Raw genomic sequence first — 23,265 nt, forward strand, 5'->3', positions numbered from 1 at the left:
TAAGATTGTAGTCCTGAAACCTTTTTATAGCCTGTTTATTTATTCCAGCTCTTTCCCAAATTTGGGGGTCCTTTGTACCGTCTTCTCAGCATTTTCCTGTTCTTTTTAGCATAAATGTAAATCATTCGTAATTGTTTTTTAAACAAGTAAATTAACTGTAGCAACATTCTTTATTAAGAATTTTGCTTAACATTGTATCCCTAAATGGACTTTTTCTAAATAAAAAACACATTTTCTTATGTCCCTTTTTAACAAATCCTACAAAAAAAACACACAAACTATAAAATACATTTATTGATAACCAAAAATTAGCACAAATGTCACATTTAAGAGATGTACATGATGAATAAACTGCATATCAATGCATAAGTTATGTACAACAGTGCCAGTGTAAGGAGGAAAAAAAAATCCTTGTGGCCCATTTCCAGAAATGAAAGCTTCCTTTACCATGATCAATCTGGCATGAATACAAACAGTACAAAAATACAAGTAGTTCTAGTCAAGAAAGGTCTCATCTAGCACATCACATTCTTACTTCTTGTGGTCACAGTGATATTCTCTCAAAAATGTGTCGGCAGATGATTTGAAGATCTCCTTTGTCAGATTAGAAATGACCTAAATGTTAAATCTACTACATTTGACCCATATTGCAGCTGCATTAGGCAGATTTAAGCACCACAGATGAAGGTTTTTGTAAAAAAAAAAAAAATAGGGAAATAAAGTCACCTATTTAGATGTCTACATCTTTTTATTTATATTTTTTCATTCTTTTACTCAAATGGTTGACAAGGAAGTTTTTCTATAATATTTTCTCTTGCATCAAAGTGCCGTCACAGCCTCCGGTTTATCAGATTGGGGTTGTTGTTGTGAGACTGCTCTCTCCCAACGGTCAAAGGAGCCAGCTGTGAGTGATTCTTGTTTTGCAGGTTTGCTGCCGAGTTGTTTGTGACTTTTTGGGAGTTGCAACCCTTGGGTTTTGGGATCCTAGTCGGTCCAGGTCTTCGGAATGCTTCCATAGGGATCTGTGTGAAACATGGAGGACAAACTTTAGAGAGCCTGATGAAACAAAAACAACTGAAGGCTCACATATTGAAAGCAAATAATAATGTATTTGGCTGGAATTGATTTGGAACAGATAGTGGAAGTGATCCTGGCTTGTTTGCATATCTTTGGCAGTTCTGCGAAATTTTTTGTACGGTGGTTCTTTAAATGACCACTAGATGGAGGCAAAACGCCACTTAAAGCCTAAAAGAATAATTCTTGCTAAATAAACAGTTTTATATCAGTTGTAGGAAAATTTAAAACGTCTTTAACTTAAAAAATGGACTCAAAACTGTTTACAGGCTTTCATAAAATGTACAATTTTGATCAAATTAGTTTCTACATAAAACACAAGACGATTATGTTGGATGTTTGTTTCCCTCCAACTTGTTCTAAAAATCTTGCATAAACAACTGTGTTTGAATGGTTTTGCCATAAACCATCCATTTAGAGGATTTTATCTTTCAAGCCCATTTTAGAGCATGCAGTTCTCTGCCTTCTGGACTGCGTTATCACCTACATTTGTTTACATGTGGTGCAGCAGCAGCCGTGTTGCTGAGCTACATCACATGTTGATGTGTCTCAGTTAACACTTCATTCTGTTTTTATTAACCCACATAAGATGAGATTCACTTGATCTGTGACCTCAACCAGGATTTGCTCACACAATTGCATGATCACCACCAACTTAATTCCTTTTAATTATTACATAATGTATTGTGATCTCGATTAGATAAACCAATCCAATTTTTTTTAAATTAGGCTAAAGTACGTCAGCATGTCAGGTTTTAAACTCCTATTTAACACTTCTTCAAGATTACAGGGAGTTCATTCCAAAAAGACAATTTTCTTATATTTTGGTTTTGAAAAAGTTCTTTTTTTTTTTAGCTGACATTTAGTACCTTTAAAAAATCTGCTTCCTTTTTAGGTAACTAAATGTTTTGGTTATGTTTTTTTCTTTTCTTTTTAAAGCCTTTTCCTTGAGTTTCATCACTCCTCTGAAGACTGTCCCGTGCAAACCGGCAGAAACCTGGCATCCCGTGTGAGTTTAGAGCAGTTCAGGAAAATTTACAAGAACCTTTAAAAGTTCCTGTGAGACATATATGTTTTGGATCAGCGGAGCAAATCTGCCGTAAATTTGGATTTTATCGCTAAATTTTGAACCCTGATACACTTTAGAAGTGCGGCTTTGTTCTGTTCTGTATCAGCGGTGCAACTGGAGTACTTCCTCTGCTACGCTCTTTTCTGTTTCCATGGAAACCAAACACAACTTTTGTTTTGGTGCTTGTCTTTCACTGGGAAAAAGGCAGCCCTCTCTGCATCCCACACTCCTGCATGATGACATCTTTTGTTTAGTCAAAGTTCACTTTTTTTCTTTTAACTCGGTCATGTTGGTCTGTTAAAATCATCCGCTTTTTTTTTTTTTTTACTGGCTAGGTCTTTATTTACCCTCCAATCTGGATCTTTTTGGTACTAACAATTCAAGAACAAAGTTTGTCGTGAGTTCTTTTTGTTTAGCCGAGCGTTGGTTGTTAAAGCGATGAAGGAAACATCATTGTGGGGCTTTTGTCAGCTCATATTCATCTCAGCAGTTTGGCACAGATGCCGAGCAGATTTCTGCCGCTGTCAGTTTATAAATCAAATGAGTCTTGAGTGAGTCAAAGGGGTAATTGAGGTCACAGACGGCAGTTCCAGCTGCCTGATTCTTTCTTAAGGAGCGATCTAATGAATAGCATCTTTTGTAGCCTCTGCATCACTTGGTTGCACCCAGACAGCTTTAGATTTGGTCTCCACAGCTGCGTGTCTTGTCAGTCAATCAGTTTAATGCCTCATTGAGTCATCTCCCTCCTCTTACGCTGGCTGGTGTTTTTGCAGGTTTGGGAGGTTTTTTTTTTAGCAAAGCTAACCAAAAGGAACTGCAATCCCCCCCGCATCGATTCGTGTAATTGTTGCATCTTGGTTGTCAAACTCTTCAAAGACCCACTATGATCATCTTTTGATCTTTTTCTTTTAAAGCGTTCCCAGTGGTCTATTAATCGTTATTTTTTTAGCCAAAAATAAATTTATAATAATTGTCGTTCTAAGACATAGTTTCTGTAGAGTGGCATTGCAGTTAACCTTTGATGATCTTGCTGTTTTGCTTTTTTTTTCAGTGCAATTTTGCAGGCTTTTAGTATTTTTTTTCCAGGAAATTGTTCTCTGCATCCTGATTGGCTAATGATCTTGTCAATCAATCTCTGTGCTGTTTCTCCTGTACAGAATGCCTTTAGTTTGCCACATTTACATAAATATTCAATCGCGATCAGATTTTTGTTTTCGTTTTATAATGCTGGACTAGTTTTTCTACAAAGTTTTGAACTTTAAGAGTTTAAACAAAAGAGAAAACTGGAAAAATGTTACTACCTGTCCAAGAAAGGAGTATAAAGTCTAAAATGAGGAGGTTTACTACCATGAAACATCTACAATTACTGTGAAAAAAAAAGACGAATACTTTGCGGATTTCCCTTATTGTTTCATATTGTTTTTTTTGTTTTGTTTTTTTTAGAAAACTTTACCTCTGCAACAAAGGAGAGAACAACGGAGGTAATTAGATTCGCCTTAGTTGACACGGTGCAAATTCCCCACCTGGATTTTCTATGTAACAAATGCAATGTTTTTTCAAAAGGCTTTTTTTATCTGCACCAGATTCACATCGATTTAAATAAAGGAATAGTAAGAAATATAATTTTAAAGTTTAATTTTTTTTTAATCTTTCCTCCATTGTCTGAAAAATGCCACAAGAACATGTTAAAAACTTAAAAAACACAATTTTCATCAGAGTGGGTCTTTACTACACTAATTTACTAAGTTTACAAATCTTCAAATTAATTTAAAATTTTCCTTAACATTATTTAGAAATGTTTTTTTGTGTGTGGCAAAAATAGCAAAAATTTCCCATTGGAGTCTCATTTGAAATGCTTTTCATTGGGATATGTTGCATTTGATTAGATTATTCCTAAATCTATTTTCCCCTCTCTGTTCTGCATTAAATGAAATTACTTGTATATTTATTCCGCATAAACTCGAGTAGATGGAATGTGTATACATGGTGGATATTTTTATTTATGCTGTGCGGATAACTCATTTCGTCAGACATGATCTACAAGAGAAACGCAACATTAAACTTGAACAGGCGGTTTGGGTTAGAGCTGCAAGCACAAGATCCAGAGGACCACCAGTGAAAAGATATCAGCAAATGCATCAAAGTTTCTCTGATGCAAAGATCATGTTTTCTCCAAGTGTTTTTGATCTTTATGGAGTGTGATAATCACTAGATTTACCACTTTTTTTAGTCTTACAAAACCATAGATGGGTCACATTTCAGAGAAACATATGTCTATAATTATGGCATTTCTGAGAAAATAAGCTTTTTCTCAAAAGCAGAAAGATTCTTATTCATGTTGTTTGGTTCTTCTTGGACATTTTTATGGCCAGGGCTTTCTAAATAAAAAAGAAAAAAAAAGGAAGACGGACCATGTTGTTTTATTTTTTTATTTTTCGGGCTGCGGCTTTTGCTAAACTTTTCACCCATGAACAAAACTGAAAATCTTCCATCCTCAGCCCAAGAAATTTAACTAAGAAGAAAAATGAAATATATATTTCAGGAATAGTTAAGAAGAACTGTTTTAGTTGTTGCAAAAAATGTACAAGAAAAATGGGCTTTTGCGTGAAATTACTAAAAGTGACACACATACGGTTCAGGGGGGGAAAAAAAGTCTGTCACAAACTTGACCTCTGACGAATTTTAAAGGTTACGCTTTTTTTTAAGTCTGTCATCAAGATAAACATTTTTACGAGCATAGGGCATTGGACTTGGAGTTTTCTCCTTTTGCAGCAGTAAATTAAAGATTTAATGGTTTTTACCCTTGTATTTATTCATTTTCATATTTATTTTTCAGATTTAGGCACAATGATCTCTTCTTCTGACCCCATAAATTGAGATTAGATGCATTTTTAGAGTTTGGATCCAAAACATTCTTCAGTTTGACTGAAATCAATTAAAATACATTTAAAAACTTTATAACCTCATCAACCACGGCAGCTAAAGTGTGAAAGTTTCACTGCTTCAATAAGGAACGGGGTTGCTTTTTTTAGAACAAGCCCATGATTCACCTCCACCAGATACTTTATGGTGCACCATTTGCAGGTTTTAAGAGTTTCCATCAAGTCATTTTCTTGTTCACATTGCCCTGCTTTTCATTTTCAGCCATCGGGCTATTTGCTGGAAAACGATGACATCAACCATTAGTTTTTATTCAAGCAAGGACACTTTTTTTTTCTTTAAAGCAAGAAAAAGACATATGGTCGCCCAATTTCCTGCTTTTAGACATCTGTACATTTTTAAATATTCATTAACGTTGGACACATTGGATTGAAATCACTTTAAATGGTTACTTTGGATGTTACTAAAAGGTTTTATTGTAAAGTTTTTCCATTGAGTAATCTTTCATTGGAGACATTCAGAGCATGCTGGACTTGGTGAATCAATGAAGATGGCAAGCATGGATGACAAACTAACACTTTTTAAAGCACTTTTGCACACTTTAATTCCCAGAAAAGTCAGCCATATTTATTATAATGTTTAGTGCTGAATATGCGTATAAAACTGGCACGTTACATCAGTGAGGAGAGTCTAAATATGTGCCACCGAGTACAATACAGTAAGTGCACATAAGTTAGAACCTGGATTTTGTGATCAAAGTAAAATGATGAGTGCTTCAAAGTTTTCATGCAGTCAAAAATAGTTTTTTTTTGTTTTTTTTTAGGCTTATAACACAGCACCAAAAAATTCAACCAAAATCAAAACATTCAACTGTTGCCAACACACAGGTGACAGAGCAGTATCAGGGTACAGATAATGGGATTATGGCGTTGAGTCTCACAGGCAGGACTTTTAACAAAGGATGGGATGGAGTGTTTGGGTGTTATTGGGTCAGTCAAAGGCATTACTTACTGTAATCTGGGATGGCCTTTGGACTGGGGAAGTGGTGGGCTTAATCATGATGCTACTTGTGATTTTGCTGTTGCCTTTGGCAGCAGGAGCACTACAGTTTGCAATCACCTGAGTCCTTTGCTCCTGGAGCGCCGCAGCGTGACCCTGCGAGGAACTGCCTAGGCTCTGAATGAATGGGCTTCCTAAGTGAATGTGGATTTTGTTGTCCTCTGTGGTGATGACGTTTGGCCCTGAGCTGTTGGACCTCTGGACCTGCCAGCTGCTTTGTCGTTCCGGGGTCACACGGAAGATGGCGTGGCCTCCAACAACCTCCATCTGCTCAGCAGAAAACGCGCGGTCAGGGGTGTTTGTCGTCACAGAAACGATCTGTATGGGGGACATGGCTCGGTCTGGTGTTATAGAGCCGCAGGAGTCTGGGGTTATTGCTCTGGAGTGTGTTGACATTGTCAGAGGGGATAGGGCCCTGTCCGGTGAGCACGGTTCATCGGACATGGACGAAAACTTTGATTTAGTTTGAGAAATGCATTTTGTAGTTGGAGATATGCACGCATTCTGGATGATGGTAATCCTCTGCTTTGGTGGACCCCCGCTTGTGGGTATAACAGCAGTGCTGGTGAAGGACTGGGTGTTTTCCGTGGTGGGGCTGGTGATCTCTAGCATAGCCGTGTTGTGTCCATGGTCGGGTGTCACTTTGATGTGGAGAGGTTGCCCAGGACTGTGGGTAAGCACCACATCACCAGGCTGGACATGGTTGCTGTTCTGTCTGGGCAGAGTTTTGCCGTTCACCTGACCGGGAGCATCTTTGTTTTTGAGCAACGGCCCTCGCGCTCGTCTCAAGTTGTTGTTTAGATTGTTTACGTTGTTGATGAGGGAGGTGGCACATTTGGTGAGCTGAATCTCTTTGCTGTAGTTTGCATTTTCTTCGGGCTCGCTCTCGTCATAAAGCTTTCCATTGACCACGGCGCACTCCATTGGCCCCATAGTCTTGGAGTTCGGAGACGTGAGGTCAAGCGGCTCCGTCTGAACCTCCTTGGTGGAAACATGCAGGTCGGAAAAGCGTCGTCCGTTCATGCCTGGGCGGAGACTTTTGCTGAATCGTCTGTATCTTTCAAGTTCTCGGGTGAGAGTCTCCATTTCTCTGGCTAGTTCTTTGTTTCTGACCTCCTGCTGGGTGAGTTTCCTCTGTAGTGTGGAGTGGTCTGTTTTCATGCGGCAGATCGACTCCTCTGTTCCCATGTAGTCGTGAATTTTCTCCTTAAGAGCTTCAACCTCTCTGGCCAAGTGACTTGACTTGGCTTCTTCTTCCTTTAGCCGTTTGTAGAGACTATGCTCTTGGTTGCATTCTTTCTTTTCAGCCAGTTGGTACTTTGTGAGCTCTTTTTTGGATATTTCCAGCTCCTCCATCAAGGCTTTGGCTTTGTCTTGCTCGCTGGTGAATTTTTTCTCCAGCGAATTAAACTCCTCCGTTTTTAGTAAATCCCCTTCGACCACTTTCATGTCTTTTAATTTGCAACGAAGACGTTCGACTTCTTGCGTCAAGTCCTTTACTTTGTTGTCTTCCTGGTGGAATCGGTGGACAAGAGGTGTTTTGATGTGCTCCTCTTTGGCTTTGTTTCTTAGGTATTCTCTTTCGATTGTCTCAAGTGATTGCAACCGTTTCTTCATCATGTTGAGCTTGGACTCCAAGTCGTTGCTCTTTTCCTCCTCCGCTCTCAGCTTGGCCTTCAAGTCATCTCTTTCCTTCGTAGCGCCATACATCTTCTCCTCAAGCTCTGCCTTGGATCTTAGCGCCTTCTTGCTCTCTTCGATCAGCTTCTCTGTCACAGACGTAACTTTGTCTTGTTCAGCCTGAAGCTTACCTGTGCTGTTCTGCACTTTGTTGTCCATTTGCTTTAACTTCTCGGCCATCGCCTTTCTCTCATCCACCAGCATGACCGTCAGAGTCTTCAACTTGGTTAGATCTTCCTTTAGCATTTGCTCTGTCTTTCCTAGTTGACTTTCAGCAGCTTCAAGTTCTTTGACTCTGACTTTCAAGACTTCCAGCTCACTACTCAAGATTTTTGACACTGTCCTCTCCTTCTCCAGGTTACTTTTCAATGAGCTGCACTCCTGTTTGCTTTTGCTAAAAGCATCTTCAAGCCTTTCCAAGTCAATAATTCTGTGGTTCAGTTTATCGACTTCAGCTTTCAAACACTGGCTCTGGTTTGCCTCCTTCTCCAGCTTCTTGTTGAGGTCTCTGCAGTGTCCTTCCATTCTGATCAGCTCTTCATCTTTTCCTTCCATTTCAAGTACTCGTTTTCTTAACTCCTCGAGTTCGGACACAAGACTGGAGTTTCCACACTCGCCACGGCTGATTTTGTCTCTCAGCTCCTGCAGCTCTTCTTCAGCTCTGCCCAGGGTCTTGTTGGTCTCCTCCATCTCATCAAGCTGCCGGCTGAGGGCGGACAGTTTCTGGCGCAGCTGCCTATTTTGGGCGTCTTCGCTGGTAAACTTGGCCGTCATGGCTTCTTGATCCTGATGGTGTCGGTCAGTTTGGTCACGCAGCTGAGCCTCCAGGCGAATAACTTTTTGCTCCTCCTCCTGCAGACGAGCATTAGCTGAGCTCAACTCCTCCTGAGCTTGTGAAAAACCAGTACTCAGTTCTTGGACCTTGTTTGTTTGTTGGTTTAGCTGATCTGTGAGGCGCTGCTGTTCGTCTACGACCATCAACGCAAACGATTTGAGTTTAGTCAGCTCTTCCTTGAGACTTGTGATCTTTTTGTTATTTTCTTTGTCTTTTCGTTCCTGGTAAGCTTTTTCTTGTTCAATCAGCAACTTCAACCTGCAAAAAAAAACAAAAAAAAAAACATGGCTTATTAGGACAAAAATCAGTTTGCCTACATTTTAATATAATTTAAGCTCCCCCCCCCCCCAACATAGTATCACTGCACCTCTCAAACTAATACTAATCATCATCACTTTGTTGCATGTGTTCATGCAGAAATAAAGACGGCGTCACAAAAAGCTTTAGTGTAGGGTCATAGCCTGAAAACCTTTGTTTTATGGGTAAATGCTCATCTGTAAGTGTAGCAAATAGTACATTTTACTAAGTTTTCATAGTGGCTCAGGGCTTAAAGACCATCTCAAATAAAAAAAATGTTTTTTGTGTTTTTAACACAATCTTGTGTCATTTTTCTGTTAATGGAGGACATTTATTTGGAAAATTTGGCTCAAAATTGCATATTTGAGTATTTCTCTGTTCAAATTGTGCTTTTAGAGATGACGAAAAAAGTTAGTTTGACAAAGATTGTATTTGGGATGCAGGAAAAGCGATGGGCGGGCCAAAAGTTCCCTGCTCCGCTTTATTCAGATGCATCCTCTTGTAGACAAATAGATCCATGTATGTCTTTGTTTTCCTCCTCAGAGCTGGCTTAAAACTCTATGGCTGATAGCTCTATTATTGCTCGCCATTTTTGTTGCACTGGTAATGTTGGCTTGGGGGTGTGTGGGCCTAGCAGGAGAGCCTATAAACAGAGAACTCTCAGCAAATAAGAGGGGTAAGGGCAGGTGGGGGTTTCGGCCTCAACGGTCAAAACTCAGAGGCAAATTTCTAATGAACTCCTGCTACTCTGCAGAAACTATGTCCTAGAAAACAATACAGTTTTTTTCATTTTGGCTGAAAACGGCCTAATCATAGTTAAAAAACAAACACTGCGCGCAGACAATTTTGTTTTTAAAGGACATTTGAGTGTGACCAAGCTCTGATAGCGAGGAAACAAGATGCTGCTGAAAAGTGCATTGAAGTGTAAATAACGGACATTCTTTCGGACAGATAAGAACGTTTACAAACAAGCTGGTAAAAGCAGATATGCGTGTTTTCAGTGCAAAAAGGATGTAAGCAACCTTGCTCTATCAATGATATAAACCACAAACAAAATGTTTTTGTAATATTTCCACTGATGATTGATAGCTGGAGTTCTGCATGTGCAGTTTATACAATAATGCAAATAAGCCACCTGACATGGTTGCGTTGCATTTAATGCTTCAGGTTGTGCTTCATCACCTAGCCAAAATACGGATGGGAGGGAAGCAGCTGCCAGGCATTTCCACCCAGATGCCCTGCTGGCATGGAGCGATCCCATAATTAAGGGGTTCCTCTGCCACCAGCCCTCTTCCCCCTACCATTTCCATCATTTCCAACCCCCTCCTTTTCACTCTCTTATACATTTAGAGGAATTCCCCCAACTCCTGAAAGTAATTACAGTCCCACAGAGTTTATACAGAAATATGCCCCCCCCCCCCCCCCCCACCACCACCACCATCACACACACACATACACACACACACACAGACACACATACAGTAAAAACTCTCAGGAATCACTAATTCCACACACTCATTGAGGTGCGTAGGCCGTGATGTAAGTACGTTGCGGCTGGGCGGGTCACTTCTTTCATTAGCAGCTGCCAGAGGGGGCACGTTTAAGTAGACCCATGTGTGGCAATTAGACAGAACAGCACCCAATAAAATATTATAAGGATATGAATAATGATTAGGAGGTTATGATTGGTATGGTTTTCACTCACACGGAAATGTTTGTGGTCATTTTGACACATGTAGGTCCATGTTGTGATTTTTGGGTGCTTTACTATGTATATTTCAAAGTTTATTTTAATTTGTAGTTATTCAATCTTTGAAATAAAGTGTTTCAATGATTGTAAGGAGGTAAAGGCAGATAAAAAATATGTAAACTAATGTTTCTTCATGGGAATCCTTTCCTTTTTGAGCAGGGTATTTTCTTTTTTCTTTTATTGCTGATTATTACGCTTAATTGTATAAATAACCAGTAAAACAATGCTATTTATTTTTGACATTTGACCAAAAAAAGAGAAAAAAACAGTCATATTTTCTTAAATATATAAATTACTTATATCTCAAACAACAGCCACTTTTTTTATGTGTTCAAAAAAAGATCATACGTTTCAGAGGTGGTGTTTTCTGAGCAGAACTTGTTTAAAAACAGGCAGCCATCTCTTTTGCAAACAACCCCGTTGTCTGTTTACTTAATCGCTTATCTCAGTCCCCGCTGTTTTTCTGGTGAAGTCATCGGCCAAAATAGAAAGAGAAACGCACTTTGTTCCCAAGAAGGATGCAAAATTTTGTTGATCTCATGTTTCTTTCCCACAAAAACCTTGTAAGCTCTGAACTGAATCCTCCGAGCTGCATGCAGGGACATTAGGAAAACATTAAAGCCGTGTACTTTGTGCCACGGGAGGACAATTAGGTTCCGATTACTCGTTCCTTGAGTTTTTCTCATCATGGTCACACACACATACAGATGAATGCGTTTAGGCAGCACATCTGACATCAATTCTTCTGTAAGATATAATTCAGAGCAGACTTAGCATGTTCTGAAGATGGGGTGACAACACAAAAACCTTCTGGCTCTGACCCACAACTGATGACAAGTCGGTTAAGCGAGTGGCATTGAGAGTGATTGCCTTTTACGCAGAGTTCCTTGAATTTCTTTGAACAAATTACTCAGTTCCCGAAAAGCTGATTGCATCTCAAGGAGACAAACCACCCACTTCCTAAAATGAATCCCTAATGTGTGAAAAATGTGCCACAAAAAAAAACCTCTCACTTCCTGGAAAGCCGATGTGTTTCAACATAAAAGGAAATGTCCAGTTTGGAGCATTTTAACCTCTCTTTAAGTGACTGGAAACTACTGCTCACCCGCTGCTGAAAGCTGCCTTCATATGTCAGGGCCGCTAACCACTTGTGATTAGGTCATGTATGCAAACACGCATGTCTTGTGACAAGCATCCCACTCTCAGACTAGTTTGCTGATTGATGCATACATGGTTAAAGTCCACACATGATAAGTGGTTCGCTTCTAGAGAGCAATCGAAAGGTTCATTAACAGATTATTATTAATAACCCAAAAAAATGGTAAAAGGATTACAGATTACAAAAGATTCCTGAAAGAAGAAAACTGTTAGAAATGTTCTATTAAACAAAGGATCTTCAATTCTTTCTTGTTTTAGTTTTAAAATATTTAACAAAACAAGTGACTTTGCATCTTGTCCACTAGTTAAATGTTTTTAAAAATAGCATTAATTTAATGTATATCAGGTTTAGTTACATTTGGAACTAAAAATGTGTAGAGAAATCACATTTTGACATATAAATTTCACATTTTATGTAACAGATCCACAATTTATAAAAGTGTTTTTAAAAAAAAAAAAGGTGCATTATTTTGGCTTTTCTTATGAAAGTTCCCTTACCTTAGAGCTACACGGAGAAAGAAACGCTCATTTATTTATTAGTATTGGATTTATTTGAATGAAAACACTTTTAAAAACCTGCAGAATAAAGTCAAATTTTATTGATTGGCACAACTAAAAATGTAGATTGTTGTTGTTTTGCACCTATTTACTTTATTTATTTTTTAGAATGTTAGTTTAAACCACAAAAGCCTACAAATTAAAAAGTTTTACAGTTTTAAATGTCTAAAATAGTTCGAATCTGTATTTTGTCTATTTTTATTTTCTTTTTCTCCTTTTTTTTTTTTTTTAATGTTTCAAATTCTTTTTCAGATTTGACCAAAAAAAAGTAACACTCTAAGCAGACAGATTTATCTGAAACTAATCTCCTTTAAGATTTTACACAGAAACATTACGACTTTAGCACCAGAAGTAAAACTAAAATGAGTCCAAATAAACTCCAAAGTGTTAATACCGTATTCCTGAGCACTCACCTACTCACAAACCTACCACCGAGTTAACTTTCCTTAAAGTTTTAGATCATTTTTTTCCCTCAGATTCCAGCTTTAGTTTGATTGTTCCTACCTTTTCCCGGCTTTCCCGCTACACGCTCATTATCTGGCAGCACAACACTCGACTCCTCTTCACTTCACTCTCTGTGTAGCTGTAATGTGGGCATTCCTGCAGTCAGACCAAACAATAAAGGATGTGCTCCCTGCCTGTGGACCATGACATCATCCCGTCCATATATGGAACTGTGCACTGCAGCAGCTCGCAGTAAGGGGGTGCGCTGGCTTGCATGTGTGGCTGCGCTGTGCGCTCATGTCCTCATGGGGAGCGGTTTTAACTACAGGTTGCTGTTTAAGGAAGAAGGGAAAGGTATTTTTCAAATGTGTGAAATATCTGCCTGGGCTGTCACTGCTCTGAGGGAAAGGCAACAGGGTGAGGAAAGATGAGCGGTTCCAGTTACCGTGTTTCCTTCTGACTCTTGTCAAGTTTAGGAAAAAAAGAAATCTCCTTGCAAACTGCAGGATTTGTACATGAAAGCAGTTGCTCTACAAGCCGGATTCATTACATCTGCTTACTTTGCTGCCCACACCTGAAGGATCTCCTTTCATTTAATGCAGATTTAATGACAGGGCAGATCTTTTGCTACCAGACAGCTAGTGCCAGTCTTTTAGAGTCACTGAATCAGCAATATATTTTTTTAATGGAAAATTTAGATTTTAAGGCAACCAAAATAGATGAAAAATAAAAATGTTTGCTGGTTTAGAAAGTTGTTTTTTTTATTTTTAGAAAAATAAACATGTTTGCTGGTTTAGAAAGTTGTTTTTTATTTTTAACATTTTAAGGATAATTTAGAAAAGTATTATGCTGCGTTCACACCAATCACAATTCGCATGGCATATTTGCGTTTTGTGCCTCAGCTTAGACTCGTGGCAAATTCACTGCTAGACGCTCCTCCAAAAATGTGTTCATAAACCTGACGCTCCAGCCGCTTGTGGGAGGAGCTACTGTCAGCTTCATTACTACATGGAAGCATTGACGATATCTTAATATACAGTCAATGCGTGGAAGACACGGATGCTGTTTAGAGATCAGGTTTATTATTACTTTGAAAAGCTCTGGAAAAAGGATCGGTAATCACGTCTTCATATCTGGGTTCATGAGATCATTTACAGACTCTCCCAGTACGGTGAGATTTCTCATGGGACCTTAAGTGGACCGCTCACATTGACTTGGTCCGGAAAAAGGCTCAGCAGAGGTTGTTCTTCCTGCGACAACTCAAAAAGTTCAACCTGCCTCAGGAGCTGCTGACCATCTTCTACACGGCAATAATCCAGTCTGTCCTGACCACATCCATCACGGTCTGGTTTGGTTCAGCTACCAGACACAACAGTAACAGACTACAGAGAATCATTAGATCTGCTGAGAGGATTATTGGTTCCAGCCTTCCCCCCATTCAGGATCTGTACCGATCCAGAGCCAGGAAGCGGGCTGGCAGGATCGTAAAAGACCCCTCTCATCCTGGACACTGCTTTTTCAGCCTCCTCCCATCAGGACGGCGCTTTAGGACAATGCGAACCAAATTCACTCGCCACAAAGACTCGCCACTTCTTCCCCCGAGCTGTCACTCTTATGAACTCCTGACTCCGGACTACTCAGGGACACTGTACAACCACAAACTGTCAAACTGGATTTACTGCTGCTGCATTTTTTTGACTTTTTTATTTTAATCCATTCCTTTATTTAGTTATCTTTATTTATTCATACAGCTACCTTACATCTACCTTCTTTTTATTATTTATCTTTTTATTATTTATCCTTTTACCTTGCTAGTTTGCACGAGAGCACAAGTAACCGAAGTCAAATTCCCTGTACATGCGCTGTACTTGGCAAATAAAGTGATTCTGATTTACCATCTGCTGCAGGAGCTGCGTCTGAAAGACGGCATTAGTCCAAAAATGACTTCCTCATTGGTCAACGCCACACACATTCTTCGCCAAAGTTCAGATATTTAATTTTTTGCAGTGAATATACAGAATTTTTGCCACGTTGTTGCACGCCCTGCTGCCAGAGCCCTGCTGTGCACCTGATGCTCAAGCATACTCTGATCATGTTTGTACACTGAATTAATATTTTGGCTCTACGGGTTGACTGAGCAATCTACAACCTTGATATTTGATGCGGGCGTCCTGCATGCCCCATGCCTATTTTTCACCTGCAGACAGCCTGGATCCATCCATAAGGGCAGTTATGACTAAGGCTTCACAGAGGAATTACATAAGTCCAACACTATAAAGCCCAGTCAGACCGATTTTCTTAAAGCTGATGTTTGATAGCAGCACACATTCTTGTTAATAGCTGACAGAGATTATATTTGACAAAAGTATTGACAGAATGTAACAACTTTTTTTCTCATAAAGGGTTAACTCACACCACATCGAGGCAATATTTTCATATTGGGACACTATTTCTTACTTTCTATTACTATATAGAAAACATAATTATGAGCATTGACAGACTTGTACAGACAGCTAGATCATAGCTAGACGGTGTGTAATATGAGCAATCATAGTGGAATTTGGCTGATCTCCTCTGACCTTAAATTCTTTTTCGTATGATAAGATGGGTTTTAATCCACAAGTGTTGGTTGGAAAATGTCTTTGTTGATAACCACAGGCAGCAACATTCAAAGGAGAGTCTTAGACTATTTGGAAATCACAAAAAGTAATTACCAAAATAACAGTCTCACAATCACGTTAGCACTCGATCTGGGTCCATTCTAGTGACAGGTAGCGCTCGTTTGGAGTTAGTTTAAAAAGGCAGCAGCTGGATTCTTTACATGGGTTAAAGAAGGAACATATTAGCCGTGTTGGCAGTTCCTCTCTGGCTCTCTGGGAAGAACTGAATTGAGCATGAAGTGGCTTTGATTGGTTGTTCCACTTTTAAAATTTCTCTGTACGTCTCAGTCATGCTGTCCACATGTGATCCGTCACAGATCCTCCACTCCTCTACATGGCCGTGATTGGATGTCCTGGGAAAAAAGGTTTCTTTATTACATTTTTATACCTAGTATTAAATTTGGCTGTTATTATGTTTTGTTCTTTGTTTCGGTTTTTATGTCAATTATTCAATACATAGGTTACTTGTGATGTTGAAAAATATGCTGGGCGGGCCACAAGCATTCTGATTCATCCACTTTCAGGCAACTAGATTCATGTACGTGTTCATTTTCCTCGTCCTGCTCAAAACTGTACAGTTGGATAACTCTAGTATTGATCGCCCCACTATCCATACATCCATATATACACATATATATATTGGTCTTTTTAAGGAATTCTACATCAAATTTTGTTTTCACACCGTAAAGCTCAAAAGTTAGTTTGGCAACATACATAAAATGTTACTTTCTTAAATTAACCTTCAGTGATTTGAATCATAGACCTTGTAGACTCTTTTTATAATAATTATAGTCTTTCCACAACTCATTTTTATACCAAAAATAAACATTACACTTTGTTTCTAAAAAACCCTTTAACCTCTGAAGCTAGATTTAATATTTAAGACTATTTTTGTGGTGGTGAATGTCTACAAACTGCCTCATTGTTTTTCTCACGTCAAAGACTAAAAAAAACATGGGTCCTAATAACTTGATCTGTTTATAGATTTCAGCCAACATGGTGACGACAACAAAGCTACAAATCTTGGTTAAAGACCCACTCATATCTTCTGAGATATTTTAGAAGCATTCCCTTTTAAATGATGAGTGATGATGCCGTTTTTAACCAAAATCAAATAACCTGTCTCGTTTTCTAGGACATACTTTCTGAAGAGTGGCAGCAGTTAAAATAGAAATTTGACTCTGAGTTGTGGGAGGAATTGTTGGCACGTAGCAACCCCACACCCCTTCCCCTCCGTATTCCAGAGAGCTCTCTGTTTACACTTTCTCCTGCTAGCCTGCAGCCCCTCACAAACCCTAACATTACCAGTAAAGCAAAAATGGCAAGCAATATTGAAGCTATCCAGCTGTAACGTTTAGAGGCAGATGTAAACATCTACATATCTCCTCCTAAAATTGTGACCGGTACAGCACATAGGTGTTGATTCTCCATATTCCCTCTACTGAGCATGAGCAGATCGAGGTACCACTCAACGTATTTTCTACATCACAAATAAGATCCCTCTCAAAAAGTTTTTCATCTATTTTCTAAATCACAACAATTTGAGTAATGAAATATTCAAATGCAATTTTAAGCTTCCTTTTCCTAATATATGTCCTCCATCAACAGAAAAAGCCACAAAGTCATGTAAAAAAACACCAAAAACACAATTTCAATTTTCATCTGTGTGGGTTTATGAGTGCAACCTTTTGCCAAACAAATGAGGTAGCTATGTTCTCAAAGATTTTGATGACCTCTTAAAACTGAATTTTTATTCTTTCTTTTTCCTTTTCCGTCAGTCAAATGTTTTCAATCACAATCCTAAAAAGAAAATAGAAATTGACATTATTAAAAGGAAATGTTCCACAGTTTATTGGGTGATAATCACTGTAGGTTTCTTTTTTTCCATATTCCAACAATTCTCAGAACAACTTTGTTAAACTTTGAGACTAAAGCAGGTAATCCTATGGTAGCCTCTTTGTTAGCTCTTCCGACACTCCTGCAGGAACCGCCTTTCTGTGTGTCCGACAACAAACAAACTCAAAGTTTTTCCATGCTACTGTGTAATCACAGCTTAAGGTAGCAGCTCTCCATCAGTGGCGCATTGTTCCCATGACAATGCCGCTTTGCTGCTCCCCACACCACTTCCACCCAACTCATCCATTTCTCAATCCACATTTATAAAAGCCTTAATGCTGCATGTCACCAACAACGCTGTCATTTTTAGGGACCCGTATTAGAACGGTGGGTAGGAAAGGTCATCGCTGTCAACGTCTATTGTAAGAAAAATATGTTTAAAAACAAACAAACAATGGGGGTATTGTTGCTGCAGGAACATTTAAAAGCAAGGAACATGTAATCAGCAAAAGCAGATTACGTGTAGCATTGGGATGCTTGACAATACAATAAGACAGCAGGTTAAAGCTATAGACATACGTTTTGGGCTGCAAGATGCAGCTACAAGCACTTCCAGTGAAAGAAAAGCATAAGGCTTCCTGTCTCCTGCTTTCCAAATTAAATGTGTCGTGGCTTCGGCAGTGGTTGAGGTCAGGGTTGTTAAACGTTATGAGCTCTGCCAGCCGGGCTGAGGGGAAACGGATATTTGTTGGATTAATTTAAAGCAACCCTGTGCCAGACTGTTATTTAATAGCTCAAGCATGTCATTTATCAGCTGCAGATACAAAAGTCCAAGTTCAAATCTGTCCTTTCTCCTTAAGTCTGAATATTCTTGTCTTATCAATAGCTTTAAGCTAAATTTAATAAATATTTTATATATGTTTTCTAACAAATCCAATCATCTTGGAGCTTGTTAGCTGAAGAAGTAGCATTGACTCATCATATCTGGAGCCAGGAATGAGGCAAAAATTCTTAGAAAGTGTAAAACACGTACATCTTCCAGTGGATTACAAACTGGACATAAGACAAGACTTTGGAGACATTTTTTTGTGTACAGATAGACATGTAGCATAAACAACCCCACAGTCTATACTTTTTTTTGTTGTTGTTTATCTTAATGCTATAACACCGGAGATGTTACCAGCAACAGGAAATAACACGCTCTCTGAATTATTGTAAGTCTTCGACTGTGTACGCAATTAACGTAATTCTAATGCATTCTGAAAGCTGAAAAAAGCAGCTTTGGATTAACTTGCAAAACATTGTTGCTGCTTTCCTCAGCTTGTAGAATTTGTTTGAAATTGCACAAACAGTCAAAGAGTTAAGGTAATTCAAAGAGTGCTAATACTGTTAATACTACCTACGGCGTTTAACCCTTTAGCACTGGAGCTTTAGCTCTAGTGTTTACATTGTTTCGACAACCATAACTCTTCAACTGTTTACACAATTGACATAATTCCAGCTGATTCTGAAGCGGAGAAAGCAGCCTTGGGGGGATATGCAACACTTTACAGTAGTGAACTGCTATGTAATCGATGTAAACTGTTCACACAATTAACATAATTCCAACAGATTCTGTCATAGAGAAAACCAGCTTTGCGCAAATTTTCAACACTTCCAAATATTATTGTTGCATATCAGCTCAAAGTTCCTTTTCTCAGCTTTCAGAATTCATTCAAACTTTAATTGCGCAAAGGTCAAAGAATTTATGTAATTCAATGAGAGCCAATACTGGATCTGCCGCTTTGGTGTTTAACCCTTTAGCACCGGAGCTTTATCTTTAGTGTTCACACTCTCTCAACAACCGTAACTCTTCAACCTTTTATGCAAAGCTAATTCCAGTGGATTCTAAAGCAGAAATTAGCAGCCTTGTGCTGATACGCAACACTTTAAAATCATGAAACTTGCACAATCAGCATAAACCTTTTACACAATTATAGTAATTCCATTTGGTTCTGTTGCAGAAAGCCACGCAACACTTTACATTGTTAATGTGTTGCATACCGGTGAAAAGATGCCTTTCTTCACATCAGAATCATCTGATTCATGTTGATAGTGTCAAGTATATCAAAAAGTACCGGTATGTCTGATTCAGGTGTTGCCAGCAACATTTTTTGGTTAGTTCCCTATAAGTCTTCTTTTTCTTTCGGCTTTTCCCATCAGGGGTTGCCACAGCGAACAAGTCGCATGGTAAACTTGTTTTACGCCGGATGCCCTTCCTGACGCAACCTTCTCAAAGCAACCGGGCTTGGGACCGGCACAGAAGTAGAGAAGGGAACAGGGAGCAGCCCGGATTCGAACCCTGGTTTCACGGACGGAAGGCGCCGCAAACCAGCACGAGCTAAACCGGCTCCCAGTTAGTTCCCTATAAGTATTTAAGGTATTCTGTCCTGCAAAGTTTGGTAATTTGAGTACGTAAGTTAACCCTTGTGCTATCCAAGGCACTTTAACATTGGAAGTTGGTTCATCTAGACCCACTAGACAGTGCTCTAAACCTTTTTTCTTTAATCATTTGTTATCTTCACTGGTGTCCATGAATTACATGAAATCTTTCCACCTTTATCCACCTTTGTCATGGTAGGGATAAGACATCAATGTAAGGAATCGGGTCATCTGTACCCCATAGGATAGCACAAGGGTTAAAGCAGATCTTGATAATTAAAAAAATCTTAAGTTCAAAAGTCTCTATGTTCCAAACACCATCCGGCTGGTGCTTCATCCCTTAGCCATGATGTATTCCACTTTTATGTGCTCTCCTATTTTTCTTCAACAAACTGTTTGCTCTCGGGACAAACAATTCGGTCATCCCGAAGTTCTATTTCTGGGTCTGCACATGCTCAGAGCACACTTGAAACAGATGTTGAGGATCAAACACGAGAGCAGGCCACATGAACATGTTTGCTGTGACAAGCCACAGCCAAATGACGAATGGTAAGGGGGAGTGAAGATGTGTTGTATAACCACCAAGGAATGAATGCAGCTCTGACACTGCCTCCAAGAATGTGGACATTTGGTTGAATGAGAATCCTGTGACATTCCAGTGTGGGCTTAATCATAAAAATGAGTGTAAAGAAGTGTGCGAGAAACCAAAATCCCAAATTCTGCTCAGACTGCCACAAGATGACATTCTCCCGATATTCAGGTGGCCTTGTCACTGTTTCCACACAGTGCTGGCTCCCACATCGTGATACATTAACATCAGGAAAAGAATTCTGCAGTTTTTGGTGTTTATTGCGGTTTGCAAGAAGATGAAAGGTCTGTTTGTTGTTGGATTTTTCCAAGGTTTGCCTGTTTCAAAGTTTATTAAAGTCTCAGTTGATCTTGAAAAACTAAAGTGGATTTCAGGGAAGTGACTGATCTCACAAAAAAGTAAGCTAGGCTTACTAAACCAAACTCCTCTACTGTATTTTCCGCAATATGTGGCATACCGTCAATGAATGGATTGTTTTTGAACTTATGTCACATCTAAGGTGCACTAAGCAAGACAATAGTCAGAGATAAGTCAGTAAGACTTTATTAACTGCATTCACATTAACTCTAGAACTTGTTTATAACACATTGGCCATGTTAAAACATAAGCGTATTTACAATACCTGTAGCTTCCAACCTTCTTTGCAACACGTAAAAAAACAGACTGATACACAGTCCGACACCTCTACACGTTTATTGGGTGCTATTGGCGTACTCGCAATAGCACACAATCAAAGACTTTGACGGAGTGTAGCTTACCTCTCAAAATCGCTTAATTATCAGTAAACACAACCAGAATTAATCCATATATAAGTCTCTCTGGGTATAAGGCACACTGTTGTTGTTTTTTTGAAAGAAATTAAGGCTTTTAAGTGTGCCTTCTAGTCTTATAGACTTGAAAATGCAATATTTTTTAATGAGCTGCATCAATTCTTTCATATTTTAGGACACTAAACAAACAGATGAATTTATACATTTTTTGAACCCTCAGTAATTCCTAAAAGCGTCATACATTTCCCCAAAAATCTTGGTCATGACAGAACAAGGGGGAAAATAAATTTCTTAAGAATGTGTAGTAGAAATAGTACATTGACAATTATGGCTACATATGGGTGTGGTGGTCAGCACTGTTGACTCACAAAAAATAGGCCCTTGTTCAAATCCCGGCAAGGTCCTTTCTGTGTGCTGTCTTTTCTCTCTATGCATGCGTGGGTTTTCTCCAGGCACTCCAACTTCTTACCAGAGTCCAAAAACATGCTTTATAGGTTGATTAGTGTTGCTACATTGTCCCTTTGGTGTTGGAGTGCATTTTTGTGTCTGTGTGTAGGTGTGGCCCCACAATGCCTTGGGTGAACCCCACCTTCGCGCTGAAGTGATTGCGATAGGCCTTGACCCTGCACAGGTCAAAGCAAGACAACTAAACAAATTGATGGATAAATACATTTGTATGAATGGCAGCTTTATGTAATTGCAATTCTGTCTTTACATACCCTTTAACTTTGTTATTGATGCTCACTTTGGAATGATATTGCCACAAAGGAAAAAGCCTAAAGAAAACTAAGCTAATCCTCCTACCATCATTCATTAATATATACATCTGCACTTCCTCACAATTCAATATCTTCCCACAAATATTGTATTAACCTTTTCTTGATTCTGTACTTGCTTGGTATAACATTGTTGACCGTTTTTCTTGCACTAAAACTTAAGTTCCTGTCTGTTACAGTCCAACTGATAGTGCACATAAGTATCTAAATAAGATTAAATTGGAATTGGAATTTAGCTATATTTGTTAAAATTTTGTAAAAAATCTATTTTCTGAAGCCTTTATACTGATGTATTGCCCTTAAGGGGATTTTTAATACTTGAGATAAGACTAAAGGCCCTAAAGCTACGTTCACATTGTCCTCGGCAACGCGCTTTCGGGCGACAGTTTCTAATGACTAGTTTATATAAACCCCACATACAGTACAGACCAAAAGTTTGGACACACCTTCCCATTCATTTGAATGAGAAGGCGTGTCCAAACATTTGGTCTGTACTGTACATGCACGTTTCGGGCTTCCACATTTAAAAAGTCTTGCATTCACGCATAGCTGCACAGATTTTAAGACCGTTTTCAAGCTCTACGTACTAAATACCTTGCCACTGAACGTGCATTAATATTTAAACCAGGTCAGCCTTTGACCAATCAGGGATTCGTATTCTGGTTGTGACACAGATGGCGTCCTTTTCAATTCCCAGAAGTGCCAACTGTTTGAAAATTGATCATGGAGGAGAAACTACGGTAATAATTGCAGTTTGTGACTGGCTGGAATTATGACACCAAGTCTTTCATATATTGGAATTGAACTTTGAAAGGAAAAGCCTGGAACAAGATTTGCAAGATTTCTAAATTTTCTAGATTTTTAAACGGTGGCAAAAGAAAAGAATAAGTATCCCCTCACTGCTTTTCCTGTCTGAACATTGTGGGCTATACGCGAATGCAAGAACTTGCTATACACTCAAAATGCTCCCAATGTGTATGTAGCTTAACAGGAATCATAACTAGTTAGTATTGTGACCCTTTAATACTGGAGCTGTCACTGGCAACATTTAAATAGCTCACTATCTTTGACTTATTGTAATTCTTTGACCGTTGACGCAAACCATGTAAGCACCTTACTATTGTAAATTGTTGCATATCAGCGCAAACCTTCTTTTCTCCACTTCAAAATTTGCTGGAATTATTTTGATTACAGAACTGGTTAATCAGTTACTGTAGTCAAAGAACGTCAACACTGGAGCTAAACCTCCGGTGTAAAAGGGTTGATGTATCCACAGGCGTCCTAATGATTGACTAATCTAATCAACTTCTAATGCTCTAACCAGATGTTGATGAGAGATATTCCATAGGACAATGGAAACACTAAGTACTCTGCACCAATCGATAGTTGTGGTAACACCACGCCACTGA

At 39.0% G+C, this 23,265-nt stretch overlaps 2 protein-coding genes across 11 annotated transcripts in view; one reads left to right on the forward strand and one right to left on the reverse strand.

Annotated features, from left to right (window-relative positions):
* Positions 1-23,265, forward strand: part of ect2l (epithelial cell transforming 2 like) — a 70,543-nt gene that overhangs the window by 15,914 nt on the left and 31,364 nt on the right. The window contains exon 22 of one of the 3 annotated variants that reach the window (XR_013654190.1): positions 3,587-3,763. The exons of the other annotated variants lie outside the window; for them this stretch is intronic. The gene's annotated coding sequence lies outside the window, so the exon portion shown is untranslated. Of the gene's footprint in view, positions 1-3,586; positions 3,764-23,265 lie in introns of those variants that run through there. 3 annotated transcript variants of the gene reach the window in all.
* Positions 277-23,265, reverse strand: part of filip1l (filamin A interacting protein 1-like) — a 78,544-nt gene continuing 55,555 nt past the window's right edge. For 4 of the 8 annotated variants that reach the window (XM_078943105.1, XM_078943109.1, XM_023964840.2 and 1 more), the window contains exons 5-6: positions 6,035-8,855; positions 277-1,022 (exon numbers count right to left, since the gene is read on the reverse strand). In XM_078943105.1, coding sequence (XP_078799231.1) covers positions 831-1,022; positions 6,035-8,855 — 3,013 coding nt within the window. In that variant the 3' untranslated portion in view covers positions 277-830. Of the gene's footprint in view, positions 1,023-5,601; positions 8,856-12,864; positions 13,039-23,265 lie in introns of those variants that run through there. The other 4 variants (XM_078943123.1, XM_078943115.1, XM_078943111.1 and 1 more) reach the window with 2 other exon arrangements.

The sequence above is a fragment of the Oryzias latipes genome, chromosome 2 (assembly GCF_053564925.1).
Source record: "Oryzias latipes strain Hd-rR chromosome 2, Olatipes_Hd-rR_3.1".
NCBI classification, from domain to species: Eukaryota; Metazoa; Chordata; class Actinopteri; order Beloniformes; family Adrianichthyidae; genus Oryzias; species Oryzias latipes.